General features: G+C 42.8%; 1 protein-coding gene across 4 annotated transcripts; it reads right to left on the bottom strand.

The window, feature by feature from the left end:
- rnf180 (ring finger protein 180) lies at window positions 1–27,152 on the bottom strand. Of its 4 annotated transcripts, none has more exons than XM_024262677.2 (8): window positions 26,648–27,152; window positions 25,240–25,328; window positions 24,805–24,894; window positions 22,202–22,879; window positions 21,955–22,074; window positions 21,660–21,879; window positions 21,461–21,586; window positions 1–729 (listed from the first exon to the last, which is right to left on the bottom strand). In XM_024262677.2, the coding sequence occupies exons 2-8, from the start codon at window positions 25,294–25,296 to the stop codon at window positions 536–538; spliced, it is 1,485 nt and encodes a 494-aa protein (XP_024118445.1). In that variant the 5' UTR covers window positions 25,297–25,328; window positions 26,648–27,152; the 3' UTR covers window positions 1–535. The 4 variants fall into 4 exon arrangements, 3 of the variants coding, with proteins under 3 accessions (XP_024118445.1, XP_036070375.1, XP_036070376.1); XM_036214482.1 differs by lacking the exon at window positions 26,648–27,152 and adding an exon at window positions 26,009–26,628; XR_004948779.1 differs by lacking the exon at window positions 26,648–27,152 and adding an exon at window positions 7,764–7,858 and having other exon boundaries at window positions 595–729; window positions 25,240–25,970.

Here is a 27,152-nt window from a genome sequence, read left to right as displayed (position 1 = left end):
ACGTTCACAGACTCAGTTACCATAGTGATTGATTCTGAGTTAATCTTAACCCGCTTCTTGAAACGGGCTTGGTTTCGACCACTTTCTCGGGTTTGAGTTATCTCTCTTTCTGGAACCGAAAACTCCGAGTTTTACTGAGTTTAGAGTTTACGAACTCAGAGTTCCAACAAAACCTGCATCTTGAAATGGGCCCCAGTTAAAAAGCAACAGCACACACCGTGTGTTGTGTTTTCATTATTTGTCCAAACTGATCTGGGCTGTAATTACAGCTTAAGCCCCCACATTTAAACTTCAATCCACACAGGTGACGCTGGCAGCAGTTTTTTTCCAAACAGAGAAGAAAGAACACAATCATCCAGACATTCGCATCACTGAAACAAAAGCTGAATGATGTTCAAATTTCAATACAACACCCAGTCATTATGACTCAAATGTTCCACTTCAAGGTATTCGCTTTACCCCCCCCACACACACACACAAGTTCAAAAAAGATATAAAAGACTGATGGCGCCCCCCTCCCCTTCTTCTGATTGACTCAGAAGAAGAAGTACACCAGGATGCAAAGGAAGAGGAGGACCAGGATCCAGTTGAGCGAGTGGGCGTAGACGCTGACCAGGCCGACGTCGAACAGCCAGTGCAGCATGTTGTGGAAATTCAGAGCTTCCAGCGTGAAGCGCCCGTGGACAAAGTGCCAGCGCCGTCCCGCCATTGTTGCACTTCTACGGTAATCTGAGAGACAGAAAAATATAAAACATTTGACGAAGCCAGAAAAGTTCAATTTTATTCACTGATTAAAATACTTTATTGTACGCTTTTAAAACACTAGATAAATTATTATCAAATTTATTTGGCAAAATCAGAAACCTAGAGTACGGTTTAAAGTACTGAAAATAAATAAGGAGCGGGGAGGACTTGGATTTCCTGATCTAAAGCTTTATTATTGGGCAATACATCTCCACACAATCTCACACTTGATGATTGAAGATAATGAAATTCAATGGAGGTCCATTGAACAAAACTCACTTCCCGGACTGCCACTGCAAACAGTTCCTTTTATGAGTAAAAACACTAGAAAAAAGTAAAAATTAATAATCCATGGGTAAAACAAACTCTTAAAATATGGAATTCAATTCGGAAATGTCTTGGAGGAGCTGGTGGGCTATCCCATGCTATGCCCATCAAAGGTAACGTTGAATTCCTACCATCTGTTTCGGATCCAGTTTTTAGAAGGTGGGGTGAAAAAGGTTTGGTTACGATTCATAACTTATTCTGTGGACAGATTCTTAAATCATTTTCTCAACTGAAACAGGAGTTCTCTTTGCTGCCTTCTGATTTGTTTCGATTTTTACAGATAAGAGACTATATAATTAAACACCCAGAACGGGACATGATTAGGAGAGAACCATCTGATCTAGAATTATACTTTATTAGCTTATATGATAAACAAACGCCGATAAAGAAATTTGTGTCTGTGATATATCAGAAACTGATGACACAATTATCAGATAACACTCTGTATATAAAACATCAGTGGGAACTTGAGATGAATGTACTTATAACAGAGGAGATGTGGGAAAGAGCGTGCTTGGACTGTCAGAAAGGAATCGGCAGTCAAATGTGGAATGAGTTCGACTGGAAAACTAAAATCAGATTCTTTAAAACACCCCTAAAGTCACACATCGCCCAGAACACCATCACTGATACATGCTGGTGAAGCTGTGGCGTGGTGGGTGACCACACTCATATCTTCTGGGACTGTCCCAAAATAAGAACCTACTGGGAGAATGTAAAGAAGATAATAGAAGACATTTTAAGAACAGAAATACCCATGGATCCACTTTTATTTCTTTTGGACTCTTACAACAAAGACATACTTAATAAAGACCAGTGTTTTGTTTTACGTTTTCTTGTGATGGTTGCGAGGAAGATGATTACTTTGAACTGGCTCAAACCAGATCCTCCAACAGTAAGCCAGTGGTTACAAAAACTGAAACAAGTTTATTCAATGGAACGGGTGACGGCCCAACTGCAGCTGAAAATGGACATTTTTTGAAGAAGATGGACCCAAGTGACTGCTCTTTTTGAGTGATTTGGACTGTACCTGTCTGCCTATATTCGTATTTGCCAGTGTCCACATGTCTGAGGACTCGAGATTTTGTTAACAGAGTATTGTTTTTTGTATGTACATGTCGACATACATACATGTATATAATTTCACTTTCTCTCTTTTTCCTGCATTAGGAAATTAGCCTAATCTCAATGCAAGGTGTTTGTTTATTTTTGGTTTTGCTTTTCTTTCTTCTTTTTTTTTTCTATGTCTGTTTGTCAGATATGTTTATACCCTGTTATTCTGCATATTAAGGCAATAAAGTAAAAAATATATACTTTATTGTAAAGGGAAAAAATAAATGTATTTACATTTTGCACCTCTACAGTCTCCAGACTATGGGACCTTGATTTCCAAGTGAAATTAAAAGTTTTCTTTCATCTATGAAAAGGATTATGACCATTGAAGAATAGGGCAGGGAATCTCAGGGTAACTCATGATACGATGCGCTTCACAATACATGACTCACGATACAGATAGTTATCTCGATATGGTAGGCATTGCAATGATCAAAATAATGACTTGGAAATTTATGATATATAAATATTTTTTATATCTTTTTTTTCAAAACCTTCTTTTACAAATATTTAAAACGCAACATGTTCATTTAAAGCCCCTTCAACATTAAAATAAAATTATCAATAAATACTAACAACAATAAATACATATATTTTAAGCTAACTAATAAAAAATAAAAAAAACTCCAGTTAAGAACAAAAATGCAAATTCCTGGCTCCTCCCCATTACAAATTCCTAACTTCGCCCCCGCCAAGAATCAATGGCTCCGCCCCATCACAAATCAATGGCTCCACCCTGTCACAAATTCCTGCCTGGCTCTGTCCTGTCACAAATCTTTGTCAACACCCCCGTCATAAAAAATTGGCTCTACACCCATTACAAATCTTTGGCTCCACCCCGACACACTTTCCTGATTCCGCCGCCGTTAAAAATCTCTGGCTCCGCCCCCGTCACAAATTCTTAGCTCCACACTCATTACAAATCTTTGGCTGCGCCCCCGTCACAATTTCCTGGCTCCACACACGTCACAAATCTTTGGCTCCGCCCAGTCACAAATTCCTGGCTCTAATCCCGTTACACATCTTTGGCTCCTCCCCAATCACAAATTTATGGCTCTGCCCCAATCACAAATTTCAGGCTCCGCCTCCCTCACAAATCTTTGGCTCGCCCAGTCACAAATTCCTGGCTCCACTCTCGTCAGAAATTAAAGGCTCCTCCACAGTTACAAATCTTTGACACAGCCCCCGTCACAAAACTTTAGCTCCACCTCATCACAAATTTCTGGCTCCGCCCAGTCATAATTCTTTAGCTCCGTTCCCATCACAAATCCCTGGCTACACCCCAGTTACAAATTCCTGGCTCCACCACCATCACAAATCGTAGGCTCTGCCACAGTCACAAATTCCTGACTCTGACCCACGTTACACATCTTAGGCTCTGCCTTGTCACTGTAGAAGAAACTGTAACATCAGAGTTTGGGGCCATATAGGCATGGATTAACCAATGGTACCTCTCTGTGATCCACTGTCAGAGTTGAACTGTGAGCATTAACAATGAGATGGCCACCAGAAAATCCCAGCCCAATATTAGTGGCTTAGTACAGTTTTTGACCAATTTGAGTGCATCTGTCATCAGCTATTGGGCAATATTTAGACTGACAGATATAGAACCAATTTGGTTAAATCAATTGGGGCCTGTGATAGCTGTGAGGGGCACAAACTGTTGTAATATTGGCTTCCTTTGAAGAGTGGGTGTAGATTTTCGCAAATCTTCACTTATGACAGAAATGTCTGCTAACCCGTGTCAACAAAAGCATGCACTTCAGTGTCCTCAATCAAAATTGACACATATCTTTTTGTTACATGTAGGTCCAATAAACCATCACTACAGGGGTCAGATTTAGTTTCATTATCTGTATGGGCCTAGGTTAGATCTGTAGCTGGCAACTGGCCTTCATTGTCAACTACTTGAAGTTTACCTGGTTGGAGCGGCCATTGGGAGGGGATGTAAATCTGACACGTCCAGGGTTTGGAGAGCGGCGAGGAAACCGTCTGTGTTTCCGTTGGTCAGGAGAGCATCCAGGCCGAGAGTAGTCTGAGTGATGGACTGTAGTCATGTAACGTTCTCGTGAATCAGGACGAGTGCGTCTGTCCTTTCTGTCATAATGTTCTTATTCATACTTTGTAGGAGTAATCACGAATTGAGCGCCTTTGATATGAAGAATCTCCTTGTGGTTCCTCTCTGAAGAGTGGTACCTTGGGTTAAAACATTTGGTGTCAGTAGAACTTCTGTGATGAAATCTGTCGTCTGATGAACAGTGGTGAGGATTCAGGTCTCTGGCGTTAGAATTCCAGCTGTAAGTGCTCCACTCTCTCTGACAAACTCTTAAGTGTTCTTTGCATCTCTTTTGAGGTCATCTGAAGTTGCAGCATTCAAGAGCATTAGAAGATGGGGGATGGTGAGGAGCTGCAGGTGGAAAGAGGTCCAGAGGTGAAAACACCCTGCTAGCCTGATGAGCTGTTTCAATTTGAATAGTATATTACAGAGCATCCTCAGTGTTTTAAGTCCTTGTTCATGGCATGTAAATAAGGGTCAATGCCAGCAATGAAGCCTCTGGATTTTTCCCCCTCTTTTGCACTATATCCATAAACGGGGAAAGCTTCCTCCACTAATCAACATATTTCTGCAGCAAAAACAGGCAGGGCTTCACCAGGCAAACAAGTGCGTGCATTGATTGCAACTCTGAAATGTTGAGGGATAAGCAGTTTGGCAAAAACCAGGCTTTAGTTTCTCTTTTACTGCTTCATAGTCAGATTTTACATCATTGGACAAACTGTCCCGTAGCTAAAAGGAGCAGCACCAAGGCATGTGGGGAGCAATTTAGCCAAACTGTTCTCCACAAAATTAGGAGCTGCAACAGTCACTTCAAAACGTCTGCACCACTTCAGAAAATCTTCTTTTCCGTCTCCCATAAAATCTCCCTTCAAATATTGTGACATTTTAAGCAAAGGGTTAGAAGCAAAAGGCAGTTCGTTACAGATGTTAGGACTGGTCATGATTTTCTTCGAAGGTAGAAGTCAGCGTTTGTACTCACAGTGTTTATTCTTGCATCCAAGTTAAAGGCTTAAGTCCAGTTTCATCTGTCATTGCTTTGTGAAACTAGCAGGTGCACCTTGAAGTAGAAGCATCCAAAATCAAACAATGTGCCGATGTGAAGTGGGACGCGTAGCAGCCACTGGTGAAAATCAGTGAAAATCAACACAAAACCACAGCAAAGAAAAAAAAAAATTGTGACGACTTTGCAGCCTTGGTAACTAGGGATGTGCCAAAATATCAAAATTGCGATACATCGGGATATTTAGTTCTGCAATTGATTCTTGATGGGTTCTCACAAAGTATCAATTTTATATTTTCATTTGAAGAGGCTTTTGCGTTGAGCGTCTGAGTCGCGTGACGGAACTGTTGAGCAGCTGGGCGCGCCGCGTTGGACATTTAATGGCGATGCACACACTTCATTCAGGAAAAAACACCGGCGAGATACAGGCTCAGTAACGCGTGTAAAGCGTGCCTACCTGTAAGCATTTATCCTCCACCTGTAGCAGAGGCAGCCGGTAAGAAGTGACTTTGAGTGCTAGAATGATCGCGATCACTTATTTCCTGTTTGATCAGTGCGCTGTGGGAACTGGGCGCGTGCTTCGCAGTTGTTTATGTGTACTTCAGGTACCGGTCGGAATTTTCGTTTTCATGCACTTGATGTTTAACCTGCTGGTGTATGGTGTAACTTTGGTAAATTTATGGTGCGAAGTTTTCAAATGAATGTAATTACTTTTTGCTAATGTTAATTTAAAGTCATTCTTAAATGAAAAATTTAGGATTTGATGTATGAACTTAAATAAAAATGTAATTAAAATAAAGTACATGAATTCACTGTAAAATTAGGGAGGTTGTTAGTTAAATGAAGCACTTAAAATTATATAAATTATTATTGATTAAAGTTGTTTATTGCTATTCTGTAATAGAATTTGTAAATATTTATTACCATTATTATGTGTGTTTTAAGGTTTTTACCTACTGACTGACCAAATGGAAAATAGATAAAGATTGGAAAAATAATCCCAAGTGGCAGTCTGAGTAAATCAGGCTTCAATTTTGGATGCTGAACCCTTTTCAAATGTGGGAAAAGTGCAGAAAATGTAATCAACATTTCACAGAGGCTGTAAAACATTATATTCATCATCCTTTGGTGTGACGTTCCTTTGGAGGTAGATAGACGTCACTACTTGAATTATTTAATTTTTGTTCTGTTGCTTAGAAAAATTCTGCTCTAAGTAGTGGCACTGCTGATCATGTTTTACTATTGTTAACATTGAATTTTACAGGTAATTCCAATTTAATTGTTGTCAATGTTTGTCAAAGACATAGTATTACTGATTTCAGCAATGAGTCACAAAAGAGTCTATAATTTGTTGCACAGAATAAGAACAGTTGTTTATTATGATTGTGTTTAGCTAAAAAAATAAATGGGGATATATTTTCTCAAAAAATATGTGTTCTTCTATATAATTTGGTTATTAGAGAAGATTTTTACCAATTATTGTAGTATCGCGATATTATCAATATCATGAGCCATGTTTCACGTATCACATCGTATCGTGAGGTACTCAGTGATTCCCAGCCCTACTTGGTGCCAGAGGTGGGGACTCGAGTCACATGACTTGGACTCGAGTCAGACTCGAGTCATGAATTTGAAGACTTTTGACTTGACTTGGACTTTGAATACAGTGACTTGACTCGTACTTTCACTTCCGTAACTTGTGACTTAACTCGGACTTTTTTAGATTAAAAAGAATGTTGACAAAGTCCGCACCACTGTCTCTGTATACGTGTTCGTCTGTGTGCTTGTGTGTGTGAGTGTGCATCTTTCGTCACAACATCCAATCAAATCGCAAGCAATTTGCTTCCAAGTTAGTTTGATCCAACGATTCAACCAATCAAGACAACGGAGACATGACAAAGTGTCAGTCAAAGCGGCATTTTCCGCTAGCAAAATGATTCCCCGGGTCATCACGTTCGGATACAAGAACTACGAAGTTGTTAACAAAAGACGGATCGCAGTTTGCAAAACGTGCAGTTCAAAGATAACAGACAGAGATACAACAATGTCCAACTTTGTCCGACACTTGAGATTGCACAAAGACAGGTAAATTCTGATGGGATTATGACGCTAGCTTTGGTAGCTGTAGCTGCACATGTAGCATGTACTACCCGAATTATGACAAAAGAAGCCTACTGGAAGTATAATAATTTATACTCGTCAGATTTTTCATCAGAAGACTTAAGTTCAGCTCAAGGAGAGAGAAGGCAGAACTCGGGATTTGCTTTTGACTCAGTATTTACATAGACAATACAAAAAACAGACAGACAATATGGCCATACAAAGAAAACCCAATATTTACAGTGACAAAGTTCAGTGTTCATATAAAAAGTTCAAATGGTTGTTGGCCTGGAGTGCCCAGACCAATAAGTTCTGGTGGAAGAATCCTGAAGCACGGTTTTGCAGCAGAAGAGTGAATGTGTGAAGAGCTCTGGTTTATGGGTTTGTTGTCAGTAGAGTCTGTAGGCTACAGGAGCCTCCTACCAGCATGGACAGTGTACAGGATGGGAAATGTCCTTCGGAAGGCTCCAGCATTTAACCGGGTTCAGGCTCGGGCTTAGCTCGCCATCATAAGCGGCCTGCATAAAAAAACAGGACCCTCATCTATGTGCACATTCTAGGTCTATATATTAATAATTTAAATAGACTCATCTTTAAATAAATATTGCGCAATACAAACAGTGTCATTTACTAAGCACTAATAATTATATTAACAACTTATACAACAGTACAGCATTTTGTTTCATAATCAAAGCACTTACAATCAGAGACACCTGGCATAAACATATCAACATAAGCACACGTCATGTAGACGAAAATAGTTGAAATGTGGCGCTAACCAGCACTGTGCTGCGTGCAAAATATTAAATTAGTCAGATTACGGACTCACCGATTCCACAGCAAAATGACAACTAGTTAGACGCTTTTCACGGACAGTTTCTACGGGTAGGCGGCTCCTCGTAGCAACAAACATTTCCCAGCTGTGTGTGTCTGGTCGCTTCCTGCATGGGGTTAATAAAGACTGCTGATTGGACGGTCGCGGTCATGTGACCCGAGGCGCGCAAGGCATGCTGGGTCAAAGAGTTGTTCTAAGGACAAGAGGATGTGGGAGTGTTTTAGCGCCCGTGTTACACACAGTGTAATCAATGAAGTATAAACTCGCCATTTAACGTTGCATTGCAAACGTGGTTAACTGGGGTTTGTAACAGAGATATTTTTGCATTTTTGAAGTGGAAGTGCATGAATTTATCGAAAATAAGCTCACTGCTGCATACAAGCACAACGTTCAAAGATGTGTTTGATGCTGAATTTGGGGAACAGAGGGGGATCCCTGCTGCAGTCAACACAAGATGGAACTCCACACTGAGGCAAGTGAAAGCAGTTCTCCTGTGGGATCATCTAAAGCTCTGTGCAGTTCTAGAAAAGGCTGGGCATAAGGAGTTGTCATTCACACCACGAGAGTGGGGTCTGTTGAAGGAGTTGGTGGAAGTCTTGAAGCCGTTTGGAGAAGCAACTGATTTGACACAGGGGGAAGAAGGTCATCACAGTCAGTGCAGTTGTTCCATCCATTTTGTCCCTCAATCACCACCTTGAGAAGCTGAAAACTCAAGTCCATTTTCTGAGTGGCCTGGTCAGAAGTCTTCAGGAATCCCTGCACAAAAGATTTATTGGGATCTTTATCAATCTGAAAATGTCTAGACCACAAGATGGGATACCTGGCCCCTTTTCAGACCCAGTCTACCTAAAAGCAGCTGCCCTGGATCCATCCTTTGCTCTGATGTGGGTGGAGCCTCATGTGCTGGTCAGTTGTGACATCAAAGCAGAGATGGCACAACAAGTTAAAGGTAAATTTGTTTCACTTTAATTAATCTATTTTTATCTTCTGATCAAACTGACTGCAACAATAATTACATTTTGATATATTAATATTTAATGACCAACACAATATATAAAAATGGCTCTTTTATTTCTACCGTTGTTGGGAAATGTTTTGCCCGAACTGATCCTGCAAGATGCTTTGGAAACTGAGCAACCTGTCGCTTTGGCTAATGAAGAAGAGCAAGAGAACCTTGAAGAAGCAGGAGGGCTGTTTGCTGCATACCATAAAAGGCAGAAGAAAGAAGCTAAGACCACTCCAGCCCTACAGCTAAGTCACTACCTTGACATTGCTGAAGGACAGAATGCCTTTTGTTCTGGGCATTGAACACGAAGACTTTTCCTTCACTCTTTCGAGTAGCCGTTAGAGTCCTGGCAGTGCCTGCCTCAACTGCACCTGTGGAACGAGTTTTCAGCCATGGCGGTATCATAGTACGCCCCCATTGTGCACAACTAACTGAGAGACTTTTGGCCAACTTAATCTCTTGCAAATGTAATGCATAAGGTCCTAACATAGAATTGTTCCTTGTTTAGTTCATATATATTGTTGGCCACCTTCCTCTCTCTCTCTCTCTCTCTCTATCTTGCTCTCTCTCTCACTCAAAAACACACAGAATAGGGTTCTTGCAAAGTTTTGATAAATACAGTTCCTTAAAGCATACGTGGTCTGTGTAAATAATATTACTCTGTTTTTTAAATGACTTGAAAGGACTTGATACATTATTTGTAGGACTTGTGACTCGACTTGAGACTTGTTGGTCTTGACTTGTGACTCGACTGCTTTTGACTTGGGACTTGACTCTAACTTGAGGACAAAGACTTACGACTTGACTCGGACTTGCAAAACAATGACTTGGTCCCACCTCTGCTTGGTACTAGCCGTTTTTAAATTTCTTCGTACTCTTGTTGAGGTAGAAGTCTTCATATGTCCGTTGCATTCAACTAGCATCAAACATTCATCAGCTAATTAGCATGTGGCCTTAAGCGGGAGCAGCAATAGAGCGTGAGACGAGCAGGTGCACCGCGGCAAAAAAAAATTCCTACATAAAGTTGAGGTTCACAGTCCACTGCCACCAGTGTAAGGGCTTGGATTTTGAGCAACCAACCTTACATGTTACTTTCCAGGGCTGTGGAAAAGAAAACAGCACAAGGAGGCCCGTTTTCTTTTTTTAAGGAAGACTTCTTTAATATTCTTCTTTTCTACACAGTGCCACTTCCAGAGCCAAACAACTTCCCTCTTTTCTTTTTCGTACATATCCTTCCACCAAACTGTTACCATGCAACCTAATATAAATAAAATGTACCTTAGAAAGAAAAATAAAATCTAATCTTACACTATTATAGGTCTGTGTGATAACTTGACTCCAGCCTCAGTTCACTCGTCAAGTATCTTAGATTCTTTAAAATTCCTCTGAAGCCTGACGTTTATTCTTGCTACATCTGCTCCAACAACACCACCAAGAAATAAAAGCTTGAAATCTTTTAGTATGTGTATGACGCTGCCCACAGGACAGTAGCCACTTTGAAGATTTTCATTCAGGGTTCAGACCACACCATAGCATTGAAAATGCACTAGTTTAGCTGCATACAGACACAGCCCTCTGTACCGGGAAAATCTTTTAATGATAATCATATAAACCTAAACATGGAGACAGGATTACCGACGTTTTGTAGAACTCTTCTCAAAAAATAATCCTTATCTCTCAACATCATCTGTGTCTTCCATATATCCTAAGAGAGAAATCCACAGACACCGTTCCTTACAGCGATCATTCTGAAAGCATTTAGCTGGTAGCTCCTCCTACATGTGGCCGTGGCATCTAGCTCAGGCATGACCCACCCCTCTTTCGCCACGGGTGGCATGGGGTCATGCAAATTTGTCGCGCAAATCTTGTTCGTGCACCATTAAAATCACTAATGATTTATTTGTTGCAGCTAAAAACGTTTCACAATTAAAAAACAAACAAACAAAAAAAGAGAAAAACTAAAACTAACCCAACCACAACGCTGCGTGATTGGACCATTTCCATGTAATGCCATGGGGGAACAAAGATTATTGTGAGAAGTGATTATCACTCTTTTCAAATCCAAAAACTACAGATGACAAAAATGCTTATTATTGTCACACCCTGGCGTGCCACTGTCTTTCCCTCCGCGTGACACCTGTGACTTGCATCCCCTAGGTTGCTGACCCCTGGACTAGAGCATGACATAGAGATCAGAGGATCTGCCCTCCGATGGTTTGAATCATATTTATCTGATAGATACCAGTTTGTTCATGTAAATGGACAGTCCTCTCATTGCACTCAGGTTATCTACGGAGTCCCACAGGGCTCAGTTCTAGGGCCCATCCTGTTCAAGCTTTACATGCTGCCCTTAGGAAACATAATTAGGAAACATAGCATTAATTTTCACTGTTATGCAGATGATACACAGTTGTATTTATCCATTAAACCTGACCAGAATGACCACCTAGAGAAACTTGATTCCTACATCAGAGACATTAAGACCTGGATAACAATTAATGAACTCCTCCTAAATCCAGAAAAAAACTGAGGTCAATTTGCTTTCAGCAGTTATGCCAAATCTAATTTGGATTCAACACAAAATAAACAGCTATTCACTGATTATCATTGTATTTTTGTCACTAACATGAATCTTTGCACAAACAAGTTTTTAGCTTAACTGGAGCATTACAACCAAATCTGGGTTGAGCTGGTCACATTTCTGTCTCCTGGTTGAGGCTAAACTGAATGGAGTGGGGTTATGGTCAGGTCTAAGCTGAGTTAGAGTCAGATTGAGCAGCAGATAATCAGTGGAAGTCATTAGATCTTCCCATGCATCAAGGTACAATGATGTGTGGAGAGACTTCGAACCAAACTGATGGTCATCATGTCAGAAAGCTACATTTGCCTCTTGCCAGTCATTTTATAAAGGCTCAGGCTACCGCCCCATTCCAGATTACAGCATTAGAGCCTCATGCTGATTGAAAACACAAAACTTTATGTGCTTTGATATGTTTACCCCCTGTGAAGAATGAGGAAAACTCCTTAAATATCCAGAATTGGGGGACGGTGACGAGCAGGCAATGGAGTAGGCACCATGAAACACAGGCTGCAACAAAAATAGGTTTAAATTAATATTTTAAGGCATTTATTTCTTACAAAAACGGTAAAACCCCATCAGGGGCTGTGTAATTATTTTGCTATCTTTCATATTTGTGAGCTAAATCTAGTTTGATGGCCAATAATTTGCGAAAGTTCAAGTTCACCAGAGCAGCTCCGTCGGCAGGCCCCAGAGAGCCTGGCTCTAGCAGCCCACCATCCGCGGCCCAAGCTGAATCCTCGGATATAAAAGCTGAAATTCTTTCCTCTCTGAAGGTGGACATAGCTGCAATGTTCCGACAGGCGCTAAAGACTGCGCTCTCGGATGACTTCGATGCCATTAAAACCGAGTTACAGGCGGTAAAGACGGAGCAAGCTAGCAACACAGCTACAATGCGCTCCGAGGTGGAGACGATGAAGATAATAATGACTGGCAGTGACCTCTCTCCAAAACAGAGTGGGGAAATTGGAATCAGAAGTGAACGGCCTGCGGGAGAAATGCCTCGACACGGAGGGGGAATGAGACGCTCCAACATCTGCATCATTAACATCCCTGAGTCCGCAGACTCCAGCTCACCTACAGCAGTTTCCAAACTTCTGCAGGATGTCCTGCAGGTGGATAAAGACATCCTGATCGACCGTTCTCACCGAGGAGGACCCGCAAGGAACAAGACCAGCAGACCGCGGGTCATCGTAGCCCAGCTCCACTACCATCAGGACTGCATGGAAATCCTCCAGCGCGCTGGAAGGGCGCCGACATCTCCATCTTCCCCGATTATCCCCCAAGTGTGGCGCAGGCGAGAGCTGCGTTCAGCGAGGTGCGGCGGCTCCTCCGCGGCCGGGAGGGAGTGAAATACGGGCTCATGTGCCCGGCGCGACTCTGGATCACGCACAACGGAACCAAAAATCTGGTTCCAAAACGCAGAGGAAGCGACAGCTTACGTGAAATCCACAATCACGGGGAGCGCGTCAACCAACTGATTTGAACTGAGAGCGAATCTGAACGAGGTCAGTTAAACTACAGACATCCTTTTTTCTTTTATTATGATCACACTGACCCGCGGACTCCCAAGGGTTGAACGTGGGGGGAGATTGAAAAAAAAAATAAAGTTTCATTTTAAAATTTTCCCCCTCTTTTTTTTTCTGCCGCAGTACTCTGTACTGTTGACCCTAAATACTTAAACTCCTCCACCTTCTTTATCTCTTCTCCCTGTAACCTCACTCTTCCACTCTGGTTCCTCTCATTCACACACATGTACTCTGTCTTACTGCGGCTAACCTTCATTCCTCTCCTTTCCAGGGCAAACCTCCACCTCTCTAACTCCACCTCCACCTGTTCCCTGCTCTCACTACAAATCACAATATCATCTGCAAACATCATAGTCCATGGTGATTCCTGTCTAACCTCATCCGTCAGTCTGTCCATCACCATTGCAAACAGGAAGGGGCTCAGAGCTGATCCCTGATGTAATCCCACCTCCACCTTGAACTCCTCTGTCACCCCTACAGCACACCTCACCACTGTCTTACAGCCCTCATACATGTCCTGCACTGCTCGGACATACTTCTCTGTCACTCCAGACTTCCTCATACAATACCATAGTTCCTCTCTGGGCACTCTGTCATAAGCTTTCTCCAGATCTACAAAGACACAGTGGAGCTCTCTCTGACCTTCTCTGTACTTCTCTATCAACATCCTCAAAGCAAATGTTGCATCTGTAGTGCTCTTTCTTGGCATGAAACCATACTGCTGCTCACAAATGTTCACTTCTGCTCTTAGTCTGGCTTCCACTACTCTTTCCCACACCTTCATTGTATGGCTCATCAGCTTTATTCCTCTGTAGTTACCACAACTCTGCACATCTCCCTTATTCTTAAAAATGGGCACCATCACACTTCTCCTCCATTCCTCAGGCATCTTCTCACCACCTAAGATCCTGTTGAACAACCCGGTCAAAAACTCCACTGCCATCTCTCCTAGACACTTCCATACCTCCACAGGTATATCATCAGGACCAAGAGCCTTTCCACTCTTCATCCTCTTCAAAGCCCCTCTCACTTCACCTTTACTAATCTTTCTTACTTCCTGCTCCACAACCGTCACCTCTTCTACTCTTTGTTCTCTCTCATTCTCTTCATTCATCAACTCTTCAAAGTATTCTTTCCATCTTTCCATTACACCACTGACACCTGTCACCACATTACCATTCCTATCCTTGATCACCCTAACCTGCTGCATGTCCTTCCCATCTCGATCTCTCTGCCTTGCTAGTCTGTACAGGTCAGTCTCTCCCTCCTTACTACCCAACCTAGCGTACAAGTCATCATAAGCTCTTTGTTTGGCCTTTGACACCTCTACTTTCACCTTACGCTGCATCTCCCTGTACTCCTGTCTACTCTCCTCAGTCCTCTCAGTGTCCCACTTCTTCTTAGCTAGTCTCTTACTCCGTATACACTCCTGCACCTCCTCATTCCACCACCAAGTCTCCTTATCAACTCTCTTTCCTGATGACACACCAAGTACACTCCTACCTGTCTCCCTGATCACATTAGCTGTAGTTATCCAGTCATCTGGGAGTACCTCCTGACCACCCAGAGCCTGTTTCAACTGTTTCTTAAAAGTCATGCAACAATCTTATTTTTTCAGCTTCCACCAGTTTGTCCTCTTCTCTGCCTTTGCCCTCTCTTTCTTCATCTTCTTCACCACCAGAGTCATTCTACACACCACCATCCTGTGCTGTCTGGAAACACTCTCACCAACCACTACTTTACAGTCACTGATCTCCTTCAGATTACACCGTCTACACAAGATGTAGTCTATCTGTGTGCTTCTACCTCCACTCTTATAGGTCACTCTATGTTCCTGTCTCTTCTCAAAGAATGTATTCACTATCGCCATTTCCATCTTTTTTGCAAAATCAACCACCATCTGTCCTTCTACATTCCTCTCCTGGATACCAAACCTGCCCATCACCTCCTCATCACCTCGGTTTCCTGCACCAACATGACCATTGAAATCTGCACCAATGACAACTCTCTCATTTCCAGGGATGCTCATCATCACTTCATCAAGATCCAACCAGAACTTCTCCTTCTCTTCCAGCTCACATCCTACCTGTGGGGCATACCCACTAACAACATTGAACATGACACCCTCCATTTCTATCTTCAGACTCATCACTCTATCTGACACTCTTTTTACCTCCACAACACTCCTAACAAACTCCTCCTTTAGGATACTTCATCAAGATCCAACCAGAACTTCTCCTTCTCTTCCAGCTCACATCCTACCTGTGGGGCATACCCACTAACAACATTGAACATCCCTGGTCTCCTGGACACACAGTATGTCTACCTTTCTCCTCTGCAATTATGGCCACTAACTCTCTACCCTTTCCTGTCATAGTTCCAACATTCAAAGTCCCAACTCTCAGTCCAACACTAGTGACTTTCCTCTTCTCTCTCTCCCTACGAACCCGCCTTCCTCCTCTCCTTCTTCCACCAACAGTAGTCCAATTTCCACCGGCACCCTGTCGGTGAACAGCACCGATGGCGGTCGTTGTTAACCCGGGTCTCGACCGATCCGGTATGGATTTCGTAGGTCTGATTCGCATATTTGATTTGGCAAGATTTTACGTCGGATGCCCTTCCTGACACAACCCTCTGTATTTATCCGGGCTTGGGACCGGCACAATGAGACCCTGGCTTGGGCCCCCTCGTGGCTACATTAGTATGTTATCTCAGTCTGCATTTGCTTATTTCTTTTTGTAAGGACCTCCACAACGTTGTTACAAGCCTTAATATGAGCGACAGAGAAATTATTCTCCCTACTGATGACCACGACACCAACTAATTCAGTCTTTTGATTTGGGCCAGCTGGCTGTGATGTTAATTTTATAACTTGGAATGTAAAATCCTTAAACACCCCTGTAAAATCAAAAAAAGTATTGAACCACTTAAACAAGTTAAAAGCAGGAATAGTTTTTCTCCAAAAAACTCACCTTCGGACTTTTGATCACTTTTGACTCAGGGGAGGGTGGATTGGGCAATCATACCCATAGATATAATAGAGAGTAGATGCTGCATCGACCGCTACTTCCTATTGGCGCTGACGAGCCGCGGGGCCGCCATCTTGGACCGGAAACAGACTCTTCAGGACGCTATGTAATTGTCACTGGCAGGTTGTTTAACACACCTGTAGTAGTAGTTCACTTTCGGCTTATCCCTTTCGGGGTCGCCACAGCGTAACAGCACCCACTGTTTCCCATCAGTGATTTGTCAGAGTTTTTATGCCGGATGCCCTTCCTGACACAACCCTGTACTTGAGGGGCACAGGGAGCGTCAAGGGTTTTGCCTAGGGACCCAATCTGAATGGAGATCAGTGGACAACCCTGCGTGCCAGCCCTTCACCTAGCCCACTGAGCCACCCAGCCACTCCTTGTTTAACACATCTGTGTTGGTTAATGTTTATGCACCTCATTGGGAGGATAACTCCTTTTCCCTTCATTTTTTTCCCAAGATCCCAAATATGAACACTCACCCTTTAATATTTGGAGGACACATGAACTGTGTCTTGTCACCAAGTCTGGATCGCAGCTCATCTCGACCAGCACCCATGACCACTTCGGCTCTCCAGTTACAGTGCTTTCTTAGCACGAATGGTGTCATTGATATTTGAAGGTTTTTTGAATCCCACATCCAAACATTATTCTTTTTTCTCCCCTGTCCACGGAATATATTCCCGCTTTGATAATATTTTCCTGGATAAACGACTCCTCTCTCTTGTTTGCAAATGTGAATATCAAGCCATAGTTATTTCAGATCACGCCCCTTTACTGATGACTTTACGTATACCAACTTCCTGTAACAGTTACCGGCCCTGGCGGTTTAACAACACGTTACTTTCTGATGAAAAGTTTACTAAATTCATTTCATCTGAAATAACATTCTTCCTTAGATGTAATTTGACCCCTGGAATATCACTTTCTACTGTTTGGGAATCATTGAAGGTGTACCTGAGAGGACAGATCATTTCCTATTGTGCCCAACAAAAGAAAAGTAATAATCAAAAACTCGATAATCTGACTAAGGAGATCTTCAAATTAGACACAATGCTCGCAGTCACTCCATCCGAAGATTTGTTTAAATTACGTCTTAATCTCCAAACAGAGTTCAATTTGTTATCTACTGGATATATAGAAAACCTAATCAACAAAACACAATGCCAGAAATATGAACACGGTGAGAAGGCTGGAAAAATCTTAGCCCACAGGCTTCACCAAAAAGCTGCCAGCAGAGCTATAATTGAAATAAATGACCAGTCAGGTAATAAACACAGAGACCACTTAGAAATAAACTCCTGTTTTTATAAATACTACTCAACCCTGTATGATACCGAATCTCGTGGTGAACAAACTTTATTTGATTCATTTTTTAAGAAAATAAATGTCCCCTTAATTGAAAATAACTTGTCTCGGGAACTAGACAAACCATTTTCTGTCCGAGAAGTTATGAACACAATTAAATCAATGCAAAATGCAAAATAACCAGGACCTGACGGGTTTTCTGTTGAATTTTTTAAGCAATTTTCTAACCAACTCTCTCCATTGGAGGAGGTGTTGGAGGTGGAGGAGTTTAAATATCTTGGGGTCTTGTTCACGAGTGATGGAAGATCGGAGCGTGAGATCGACAGGCGGATTGGAGCTGCGTCCGCTATTATGCGGTCGCTGTACCGGTTCGTTGTGGTGAAAAGAGAGCTGAGCCAGAAAGCAAAGCTCTCAATTTACTGGTCGATCTTCGTTCCAGTACTCACCTATGGTCATGAGCTTTGGGTCGTGACCGAAAGAACGAGATCCTGACTACAAGCGGCTGAAATGAGTTTTCTCCGGAGGGTGGCTGGACGCTCCCTTAGAGATAGGGTGAGAAGCTCGGTCACCCGGAGAGAGCTCGGAGTAGAGCCGCTTCTCCTCCGTATCGAGAGAAGCCAGTTGAGGTGGCTCGGGCATCTGGTCCGGATGCCTCCTGGACGCCTCCCTGGTGAGGCGTTCCGGGCATGTCCCACTGGGCGGAGGCCCCGGGGAAGACCCAGGACACGCTGGAGAGACTATGTTTCTCGGCTGGCCTGGGAACACCTCGGGGTCCCCCCAGAGGAGCTGGAGGAAGTGGCCGGGGAGAGGGAAGTCTGGGCATCTTTGCTTAGACTGCTGCCCCCGCGACCCGGTCCCGGATGAAGCGGAGGAAGATGGATGGATGGATGGATAAAGATTTTGTATTCCTCCCCATTAGCAGCTGTCTGTACTAATAATAATCGCTCCCCCTATTTTTCCCTCAAGCGCGGGACCCGCCAGGACTGCCCTCTATCGCCTCTGCTATTCGCCATCATGATTGAACCATTGGCCATAGCAATACGCCAGGAAATTAACATTACTGGAATAAATAGATACAAATTTATGAATAAGGTATCCCTGTACCCTGACGACATGCTTTTGTTCTTGTGCAATCCCCTAAGAAGCTTACCAGTAACTTTGAATCTCCTAGAGGAATTCGGCAGAATATCAGGATATAAGGTCAACCTTCAGAAAAGCAAGATCATGCCAGTGAATTCAGAAGCTAGAAAAATGAACTTTGCCCAGTTCCTTTTTAAGGCCTGTCCACAAAAAAGAAAATTTTTAGGAATTTCCGTGACACACTCCTTTAAAGATATTTTTAAAACCAACTTCTTGCCCCTGCTAGCCCAACTTAAAAAGGATCTAGAACGCTGGAGTCTCTTACCACTTTCATTAGGTGGGAAAATAAACACTATTAAAATGAATATTCTCCCAAAGTTTTTATACATATTTCAATGCGTCCCCATATATATATATCTAAATCATTTTTTACAGATGTTGATAAATTGATATCTGGATTCTTATGGAATAAAAAGAACCCCAGGATTAGGAAAAGCATCCTTCAACAACACCGAAAACATGGTGGACTAGCTCTCCCTAACTTTCAGTTCTACTATTGGGCCGCCAACATAAGAGCCATGTTACACTGGAAAGTCACACAATCCCCTACTTTAACCCCTCCAGCATGGCTATGTATGGAAAACTCTTCTTGTCGTTGTACCTCCCCCTTTTCATTACTTTGTTCCAGACTTCCTTATCCTGAGTCTCTTTCGAAATACACCCCCAATCCCGTAGTGAAATAATCTCTTAAAATTTGGGCACAGTTTAGAGAAATGTTTTCCCTTAAGGATCTGTCAAAATTATCTCCTGTTTTTAGAAATTACCAGTTCATTCCCTCAACCTCAGACAAAGCTTTTTATGAGTGGAGCAGGAGAGGAATTTGTTTAATTGATGATCTATTTATTGACAACACCTTTGCATCTTTTGATCAACTTCTGGCTAAATTCAACATCCCTCGATCTCATTTTTTTCAGATCCTTGCAGCTTCGTAGCTTTGTATTTAAGTCGTTTCCCTGTTTCCCATTCTGTCCACCCGATTCACTTTTAGAATCCATTTTGAAAATTAAAGTTGGCTCCAGGGGAACGATTGGCAAAATGTATTCTTTGTTAAACACACATGATTTAGAGCCCTTGACAACACTCAAATCTCACTGGGAAGAAGAACTAAACATAAATATCCCTGACAGTATTTGGAGTAAAGCATTAGATAACATACATTCCTCATCAATCTGTTTGCGTCATCAAGTTATCCGGTTTAAGATCGTACACCGCCTCCACTGGTCCAAAGCTAAACTTTCAAAGTTTGTCCACAATATAGATCCCACATGTGACCGATGTAGCTGTTCTGTAGCCACCCTATCCCATATGTTCAGGTCCTGTTCCAAGTTAGATCACTTTTGGGAGTCTATATTCCCTCTTTTTTCTGATGTGCTACATAGGCCTTTACAACCCTCTGTTATTTCTGTATTATTTGGTGTTTTACCTCTAAACCTGGACCATGGAGCACAAACTATCATCACCTTTGGGATGCTGATTTTATCCGCATTATCCCCCCCCCCCGGGGGAAATACGAATAAAAACATGTTTACCTTAGTTATGGATATTGTGCATAATCATACATAGTGTTGATATTAAATTAAATAAAGCAAAAACAACCTAAAAATCAATTTTGCAGCAGAAAGAGCCACTGTTTACAGTAAACCAAAGAACTGAATCTCTGAGAAAAGACAGAATTCATCACTACTGTGGAGGGAAACAAGGAAAGACTTGTTTTTACTTTGAAAGTTTTGGAAGTATTTAAATTAATAAAACAGATTATTTAGAAGTTGTTTTTATTATTCTTTAATGATAACAAAAGTACAATATTTTGAGGAGACATACGTTTAACTTGAGCAAATTAACTAATGACATTGATTAAATTTGCATCAGAAAGTTGTGGAGGGGCGTGAAAGAAAATAATTGAGAAACACTGGACTAGAGAAAACTATTTTTATTCAGTTTCAAATGTCTATTAACAGCTCCTCCTTCATTTCTGAGAGCAGCGCGCTCACTAAGATTCTGCTCGTGCGCATCACTCATGCAGTGGAAATATTCAGTCTCTCTGGCGAGGACTTTCTGCTGGTGGGGGGGGGGCTCGAGAGGGTCTGATTTGTCCGCGCGGAATGTTTGATGCGTGTGCAGAGATGTCTCATTACTGAATAGAGTTTTGATATAAATAAAACTCCATATGTGTCTCCCAATTATTCTAAGTGAGACATCCACGGACGGAGCTGCTACCTCCTCCCACACCCGGCGCAGTGACAGAAATACTTTTTTTGACAGGCTGTGAATTTGTCACGTGGAGACAGACTGGCGGGGCCCGCGAATCACCTTCAGTGTGAAAGCACTTCCAGCAGCCTCAGGGCTCCTCCTCCGCCCAGCTGGAGGAATGAATGAATGAGTGAATGAATGAATGAATGAATGAGTGAGGAGGTACTGGACAGCCCGCTGATGTCCCGCCTCCAGAGCCATATACCTCACTGTGATTTGTTCATTCAGCTCTGCACACAACAACTGTCATCCATATCAGCCTTGCGGGCCGCACAAACAGTAATCTTTCATATTAAGACGGGGATGCGGGCCGCGAGTTTGAGACCCCTGCTGTACATTAAAGCATGTCATATGACTCAAGTTATTTTGCAGGAAATAGTAACCAACTTAACAGAGCTTTTTAAACGTTCACTGCGATGCGTGGACTGGGTTGAAGAATTCTCACCCCAAAAAGTGGAGAAGTTTTTGCGCAGGCTCGGCAGCGGGAATTTGGCACAAGAAGAGTTCCTGAAGCTGATCTGACGGCTGGAGTAAACTTTAGGGAACAAAGTCTTTGAAGTGTGGTTGAACTCTGTTGATGCAGGAAAACGTAGCAATTAAAAGGAGGATTTCTTCTCTGTAAAGCGGGGAGTCGGGCCAATTACCTTGGTGGAAGCTGGTGTGAGAGATGATGGTGCGGCACAGCGGGCACGGCGTATTAGTGGGCCGGTTCTTGGTGAGCATGCGGAGGCAGGGCTCGCAGAAGACGTGGTCGCAGGGGTGGCAGCTGTATGGACTGAAGTAGATGTCGAGACACACGGCGCAGGTCATGGCCTCCCGGTCCGCCTCCTCGCTGTCCAGGAGCCTGTTCCTCACAGGCTCCTCCTGAGGTCAGACACAAGTGTTCATCAAGACGGGGTTCCATGCATCTCTGTCCACTAAAAGAGTTTTCCTTTGTACCTCCTCTTCCTCCAGCTGACGGTGCAGCCACCTCTCTCTCCTCCTCTCCTTCCTCCTCTGACTCTTCAGATAGTTCTTCTCCCTCCGACTTAGAGTCAGAGCCAGGGAGCTTGGAGAGGCCTGTAGTTGAGAAAGAATACAAAAACATGCAGACACAGGGTTTAAACGAATCCATCTGGTGGATCTGTGAGATCAATGTGAAGGCGAGGACAAAGTGAGATTAAATTCATTAATATTGAAGATTTACCAGAACTTCCTGCTCAGCTGCTCTGTTGGAGCCAGATGTTTTTCTGAGGAGCAATACTGAACCAGAGACGGCTTCATGTACGGAGGACTCCTGGGGCAGCATCTGTAGTCCCTGCCAGGGCACCGTCGAAGCAGCCGAGAGCTCAGGCCCACTCTCAAACACAACTTCAGTGTTAACCTGCTGGCTAGAGGAATGTGAGACCGAGGGGACGGACCACGGAGGGTCCACTGCAGACAGGCCTGAAGGGCAAAAGCACAAGCTAAAGTCTCCGTCCTCCTCCAGACTGCATCTTCTGTGAGGGATGCAGTACAGGGGGCTGAAAGAAAACATCTGAGTGTCTTCACTGTCTCCGAGGGGCAGGGTCCCCTCCACAGGCCTGGAGCGAGGTGCAGCTGCAGCGCAGTGGAGCTGCAGAGCGTCCAGCGCCACTCCCCTGAGCTCAGATGCCTCATCGCCCTGAAAGCTGTCCGTCAGCAATCTGTTCTGTCCTCTGCCCAGCCGGGAGCTCCTCGGCTGGACCAGGAGGACGCAGTGTTTGTGGTCCTGATCCACTCTGCTTTTGCTCAGGTGGACCGCAGCGTCCAGACCGCACGGACAAACGGTGCGGTTGACGAAGTTAAACCCTCCCAAACGAGCCCTGCAATTCTGGCAGTTCAGTCTTCCTGCAGTCCAGTGGCTCTGTAAACAAAACAAAAACAGGATTATCTTTACTATCAGACAAGCAAGTTTATTTATAAAGCACAATTCATAACCAAGGGAATTTTAAGTGGTGTTCATAGGTTAACATGGCCGCCGAATGAAAGCGGCCTCCACGTCCAGTGTGAACCCGGCGTCAGGATAGGTGTGTTTGAGATCGTGCAGACAGACGCGGCGCTGCCCAGATCGCCTGGATTGCGGTGCATGTTGGGTATTTTGGACTCTCACATCACTTGTCAATCATCATGAAAATATCGCGGGAAAGAGGCGGGTGCAAAGCGCCTACTCAGGCGGTGCTGCTGCACATCTGGCACTGCACTGACTTCAAGCCGTCTATATGAAACCTGTACCTAAACCTGTTAAATGTGGCGAGGAAGCATTAAACCTGTAGCTCTACCTGTAAACTGGGACAAAGTGGATGTTTTTCTCATATTTATTATTTTAATTACTATTTTGCTCAGGTTTTAACAATTTTAGCACCTACTGAGTATCCTGTTTCTTTTTTTAAATTAATGTATTTATTTTTTTAATTGTGTAAATGTCCAGGTTTTACTTACCAGCACTTTATTTATTATTTATCACTTTAATATTAAGTTTTTTTTTTTTTTTTACCATGGGTTGATTTGAAGCATGAATGTTGCACTGACCAGGAGGCACTTTTTAATTTCATTGTACCTAAGACAATAGCAAATTAAGATGTCTATATATCTATCTATGACAACAAAACAATGCATTGTGGGCAACGGTGTTCTGGTAGTTCTTGTACTTCGACTTGATTCTGATCAGAAATAACTGGCGCTAAATAAAAGAAATCTGCGCATTTTGTAACTTACTGGAAAATAATGAATCACTGATGTAAAAATGAGCAATATTTTGGTGGTTTTATGTGTTATTGTTGCCTTTAAAAGTTTGTTTTTTGAAAAGTTGTTTGTAAACATCTGTTTAGAGTCTCACAGAGTTCAGAAAGTTTTTCTCACTTGTTGAAAATGTTATTTAAAGCTTGAAAGTGATTTTACAAAATGTTTAAACATTTGTAGATGTGTTTTAATTGTTACAGAATGTTTATAAATATTTCCGTTTCAATGGTATATAAAAAAGCTTCATTTTACAAGTTTTATGCTTTGCAACAGAGAGTAAAACCAGAGCAGCTCTGGACCCACATTTTCTGCTCGGCCACAGAAATGAGAGGAACCAGGTTGGTTGGAACAGAATTCAATCAGGTTCCACACCAGAGGGGGAGAACCTCATTATGCAAATAACTACTGGGAATAACGTGTTTACATGCAAGACAGAGGTGAAAGAAACCACTTTACAGGCACATTTGAGAACAAGTAAAAAGAAAATTAATATTAAAACTGCATTTTTGAGTATTTCTTTAATCAAATCGTTGTGAATCCGGAGCACGTGAAAAAAAATCTGTTTTGTGATCCGCCCATCAAGTACGATGGGCGGATCTGTTCCCTGCTCCACTTCATTCTGATTAATCCACTCACAGACAAATAGATCCATGAACGTCTTTGTTTTCCTCGTCTGAGCTGGAATCTGGATCTAAACTATACAGCTGGTTAGGCCTGATAATGCTCACAATTTTTGTTGCACCGTTAATGTTAGCCTGGGGTTGTGAGGGGCTGGAAGCTAGTGGGAGCCAGTGTAAATAGAGCACTCTCTATTTGCCAGCCAAAACTCAGAGGTGAATATCTGATTACCTCCTGCTGCTCTGCAGAAATTATGCTCTAGGAAATGACAAGTTTTTTTTAGTTTTGTCAAAAAAAAGGCATAATTATAATTAAAAGACCATAGGAAATGCTGTAATAACAGATCAAAGTGTAGGACTTTAAAGATTAAAATAAATTAAAGAAAACTTTTTTTCCCTTTTAAAAGCACCTTTCTTGTACCGACATGCTCACCTGGTGAACAGAGCTCAGAATCCACTCCGGCAGCTGCTCCACATTCACGTGCCAAATACTGCAAACAGCAGCTGAACTTTCATCTGAAGCCTGGAGGGAAAGAAACACCGGCGGTGCCAAACGTAACTCACTTTCAGATCACAAACACAGACTGAGCGCTGTCACTGCTCACAACACCGACATCTCTGAGTTTCACTCTCAGGTCTCTGCTCTATCAAACCAGTCTTCTGCATTTGACCCACTTCTAAGGTTTGGGCTCAGGTCTGTGGTGAGACCAGATTTCTGTTTGAATGAATAATCCTAAAGATCCCAAGTCAGATCTAAACCCAAAGTTAAAGCATGCTCATCAATGACTGACAGTTGATAAGAAACAGCTAGATGACTGAAACTCCAAAATTTGCAGCGAAACACAGAGAATAAAAAACAAGGCCCAACCTTGGACAGGCACCCTGAGTGGATGATGGCTCTGCGGCACTTCCTGCAGCGTAGCATGGCTCCTATGCAGGTCAGGCTATGGGCTCCATCTGGAAAACAGCCATGTGTACGGTTAAGGAAACTTAACACACAAGTATGCTGTTAAAAAAAAAAACCACACAACACCCCTTCTTAAAACAGAAAACAGAGGAATCTTAAAAAAATTAAAAACTTTCATCCAGACTTCTTTCAACACAAAAACTGTTGTAAAGACCATGACTTCTGCTCCCCCAACGTTTTCTCCATTTATATATTTGAGCTTCATCCTTGCATCATTAAAGCTGCTCATCAAATGTAATAGCACAGCCCCAAAGAATCCTAGCCCTTGTGCTATCCTAGGCATGTTTACATGAAAAGTGAGGTCCTCTTGACCCCATAAGAAAGCATGAGGGTTAATGAACTTTTGCTTTCTAAAATCTCTGCTTCACAATTCACAAATCTAGAGGAAGAATCAAATGCCCTCTAGACTGGCAGACGCGCTCTCACTGTAGAGTTCTGTTCAAATCCATGCAACAGTTTGAAAAGTAATTTTAACCTCAAACAGAAGTACTGCATAGCACTCCTGCAAACTGATAGGACTTGGAATATTCCTGAAGAACCTGGTTTTTCAGTACATTCGCTCTGTCAGCTGACCCGACCTGCTGCCAAAAGAAACATATTCGTCATGCAGTACTTTTCCAGAGAAAACATCAAACCTCCTTCAGGTTCAACCAGGTATTGACAAGTTTACCTGCAGTCAGGTGACTTCATTCAGAGTGGTTTTTAGATCAGACGGGACAGCCTGGTTCCTGCTTAAGGAAAACATCTTTACACCCACAACTGTAGCTTTTTTGTATGCTTACTACTGAAGGAGTTTCTTCTTAAAAAGCTGTTATATAAAGAAGTTGTTTGAAAACAGACCTTGCTCGGTTTGTGCGCATGCGTGCGCAGCAGGTGTGGGATCAGCCCCCAGCAGGCTTGCTCCTCCACGCCAAACTGGAATATTACAGTTTGTGACTTTAACTTTAAACGGCCGTCCAAATGAGGAAGTCGATAATATGGCTTTTTAATGTCTTCGCAAGCTGCAGGGCAAAGCCTGCACGCCGCTCCACGGGACATACTGCGCCTGCGCAGGAGCCGACCGCATTGCTTTCGTTTAGCGAACATGAACGCTCACATTTGGACTGTTCGATCTACATGTTTGTTTGTCGCATGATGCCATTGTTTGGGTTTCTCCCCAGAGCAGCACAAATCTGCAGAGACGAAGCTAACTCTGCATGTTAGCAAAAAAAAAAAAAAACACCACAAAAAACAATCTCCCCGCGGTAAATTTATTTCGATACGCTTTACAACACGATAGCCTTCAGGACAAAAAAGAGACTGTTCTTACCTGATATAGTCCAACAGATTATATAATCTGAAAATGATCGGGGACAAAAAAAACCTGTACAAACGAGGCTTTATGTAGCTTTAAATATGCACGCAACGTCACGGGGGAAAAACCTACGGAAAGCCTGAAAGGTCAAAAATTGTAAAACAGAATCGCGTTTAGAGATGAATCTTCTATTTTTTCAGGTTTATCTATTCATTTGAAGGGCTCAGTGGGCTGGGTCTAGGGCTGTCACACAGGAAATTTGGGTTCAATCCTCAGAGCGTGCATTGATCTCCATTCAGACTGGATCCTTAGGCAAGACCCTTGATGCTGCTGCCTAAGTCTGTTCCCCTGTGCCTTTCACATACAGGGTGGTGTCAGGAAGGGCAGCTGGCGTAAAAACTCTGCAACATCACTGATGCGAAGCAGTGGGTGCGGTTACGCTGTGGCGACCCCTAGTGGGATAAACTGAAAGGTGAACAAAAACATATATTCGTTTGAAGATGCTGTGTTCTTTTAAGCA

Source organism: Oryzias melastigma, linkage group LG12, assembly GCF_002922805.2.
Source record: "Oryzias melastigma strain HK-1 linkage group LG12, ASM292280v2, whole genome shotgun sequence".
Lineage (NCBI taxonomy): Eukaryota > Metazoa > Chordata > Actinopteri > Beloniformes > Adrianichthyidae > Oryzias > Oryzias melastigma.
This window is presented reverse-complemented; position numbering and strand designations above follow the sequence as displayed.

What these genes read in the sequence shown, in the direction of transcription:
- rnf180 (XM_024262677.2), bottom strand. Translation starts at nt 25,296, where the DNA reads ATGCTACGCTGCAGGAAGTGCCGCAGAGCCATCATCCACTCAGGGTGC. An exon ending in GTCAGCTGGAGGAAGAGGAG is followed by an intron (nt 21,880 to 21,954) that starts GTACAAAGGAAA and finishes GTCTGACCTCAG; the next exon opens with GAGGAGCCTGTGAGGAACAG. An exon ending in TCACACCAGCTTCCACCAAG is followed by an intron (nt 21,587 to 21,659) that starts GTAATTGGCCCG and finishes CTGCATCAACAG; the next exon opens with AGTTCAACCACACTTCAAAG.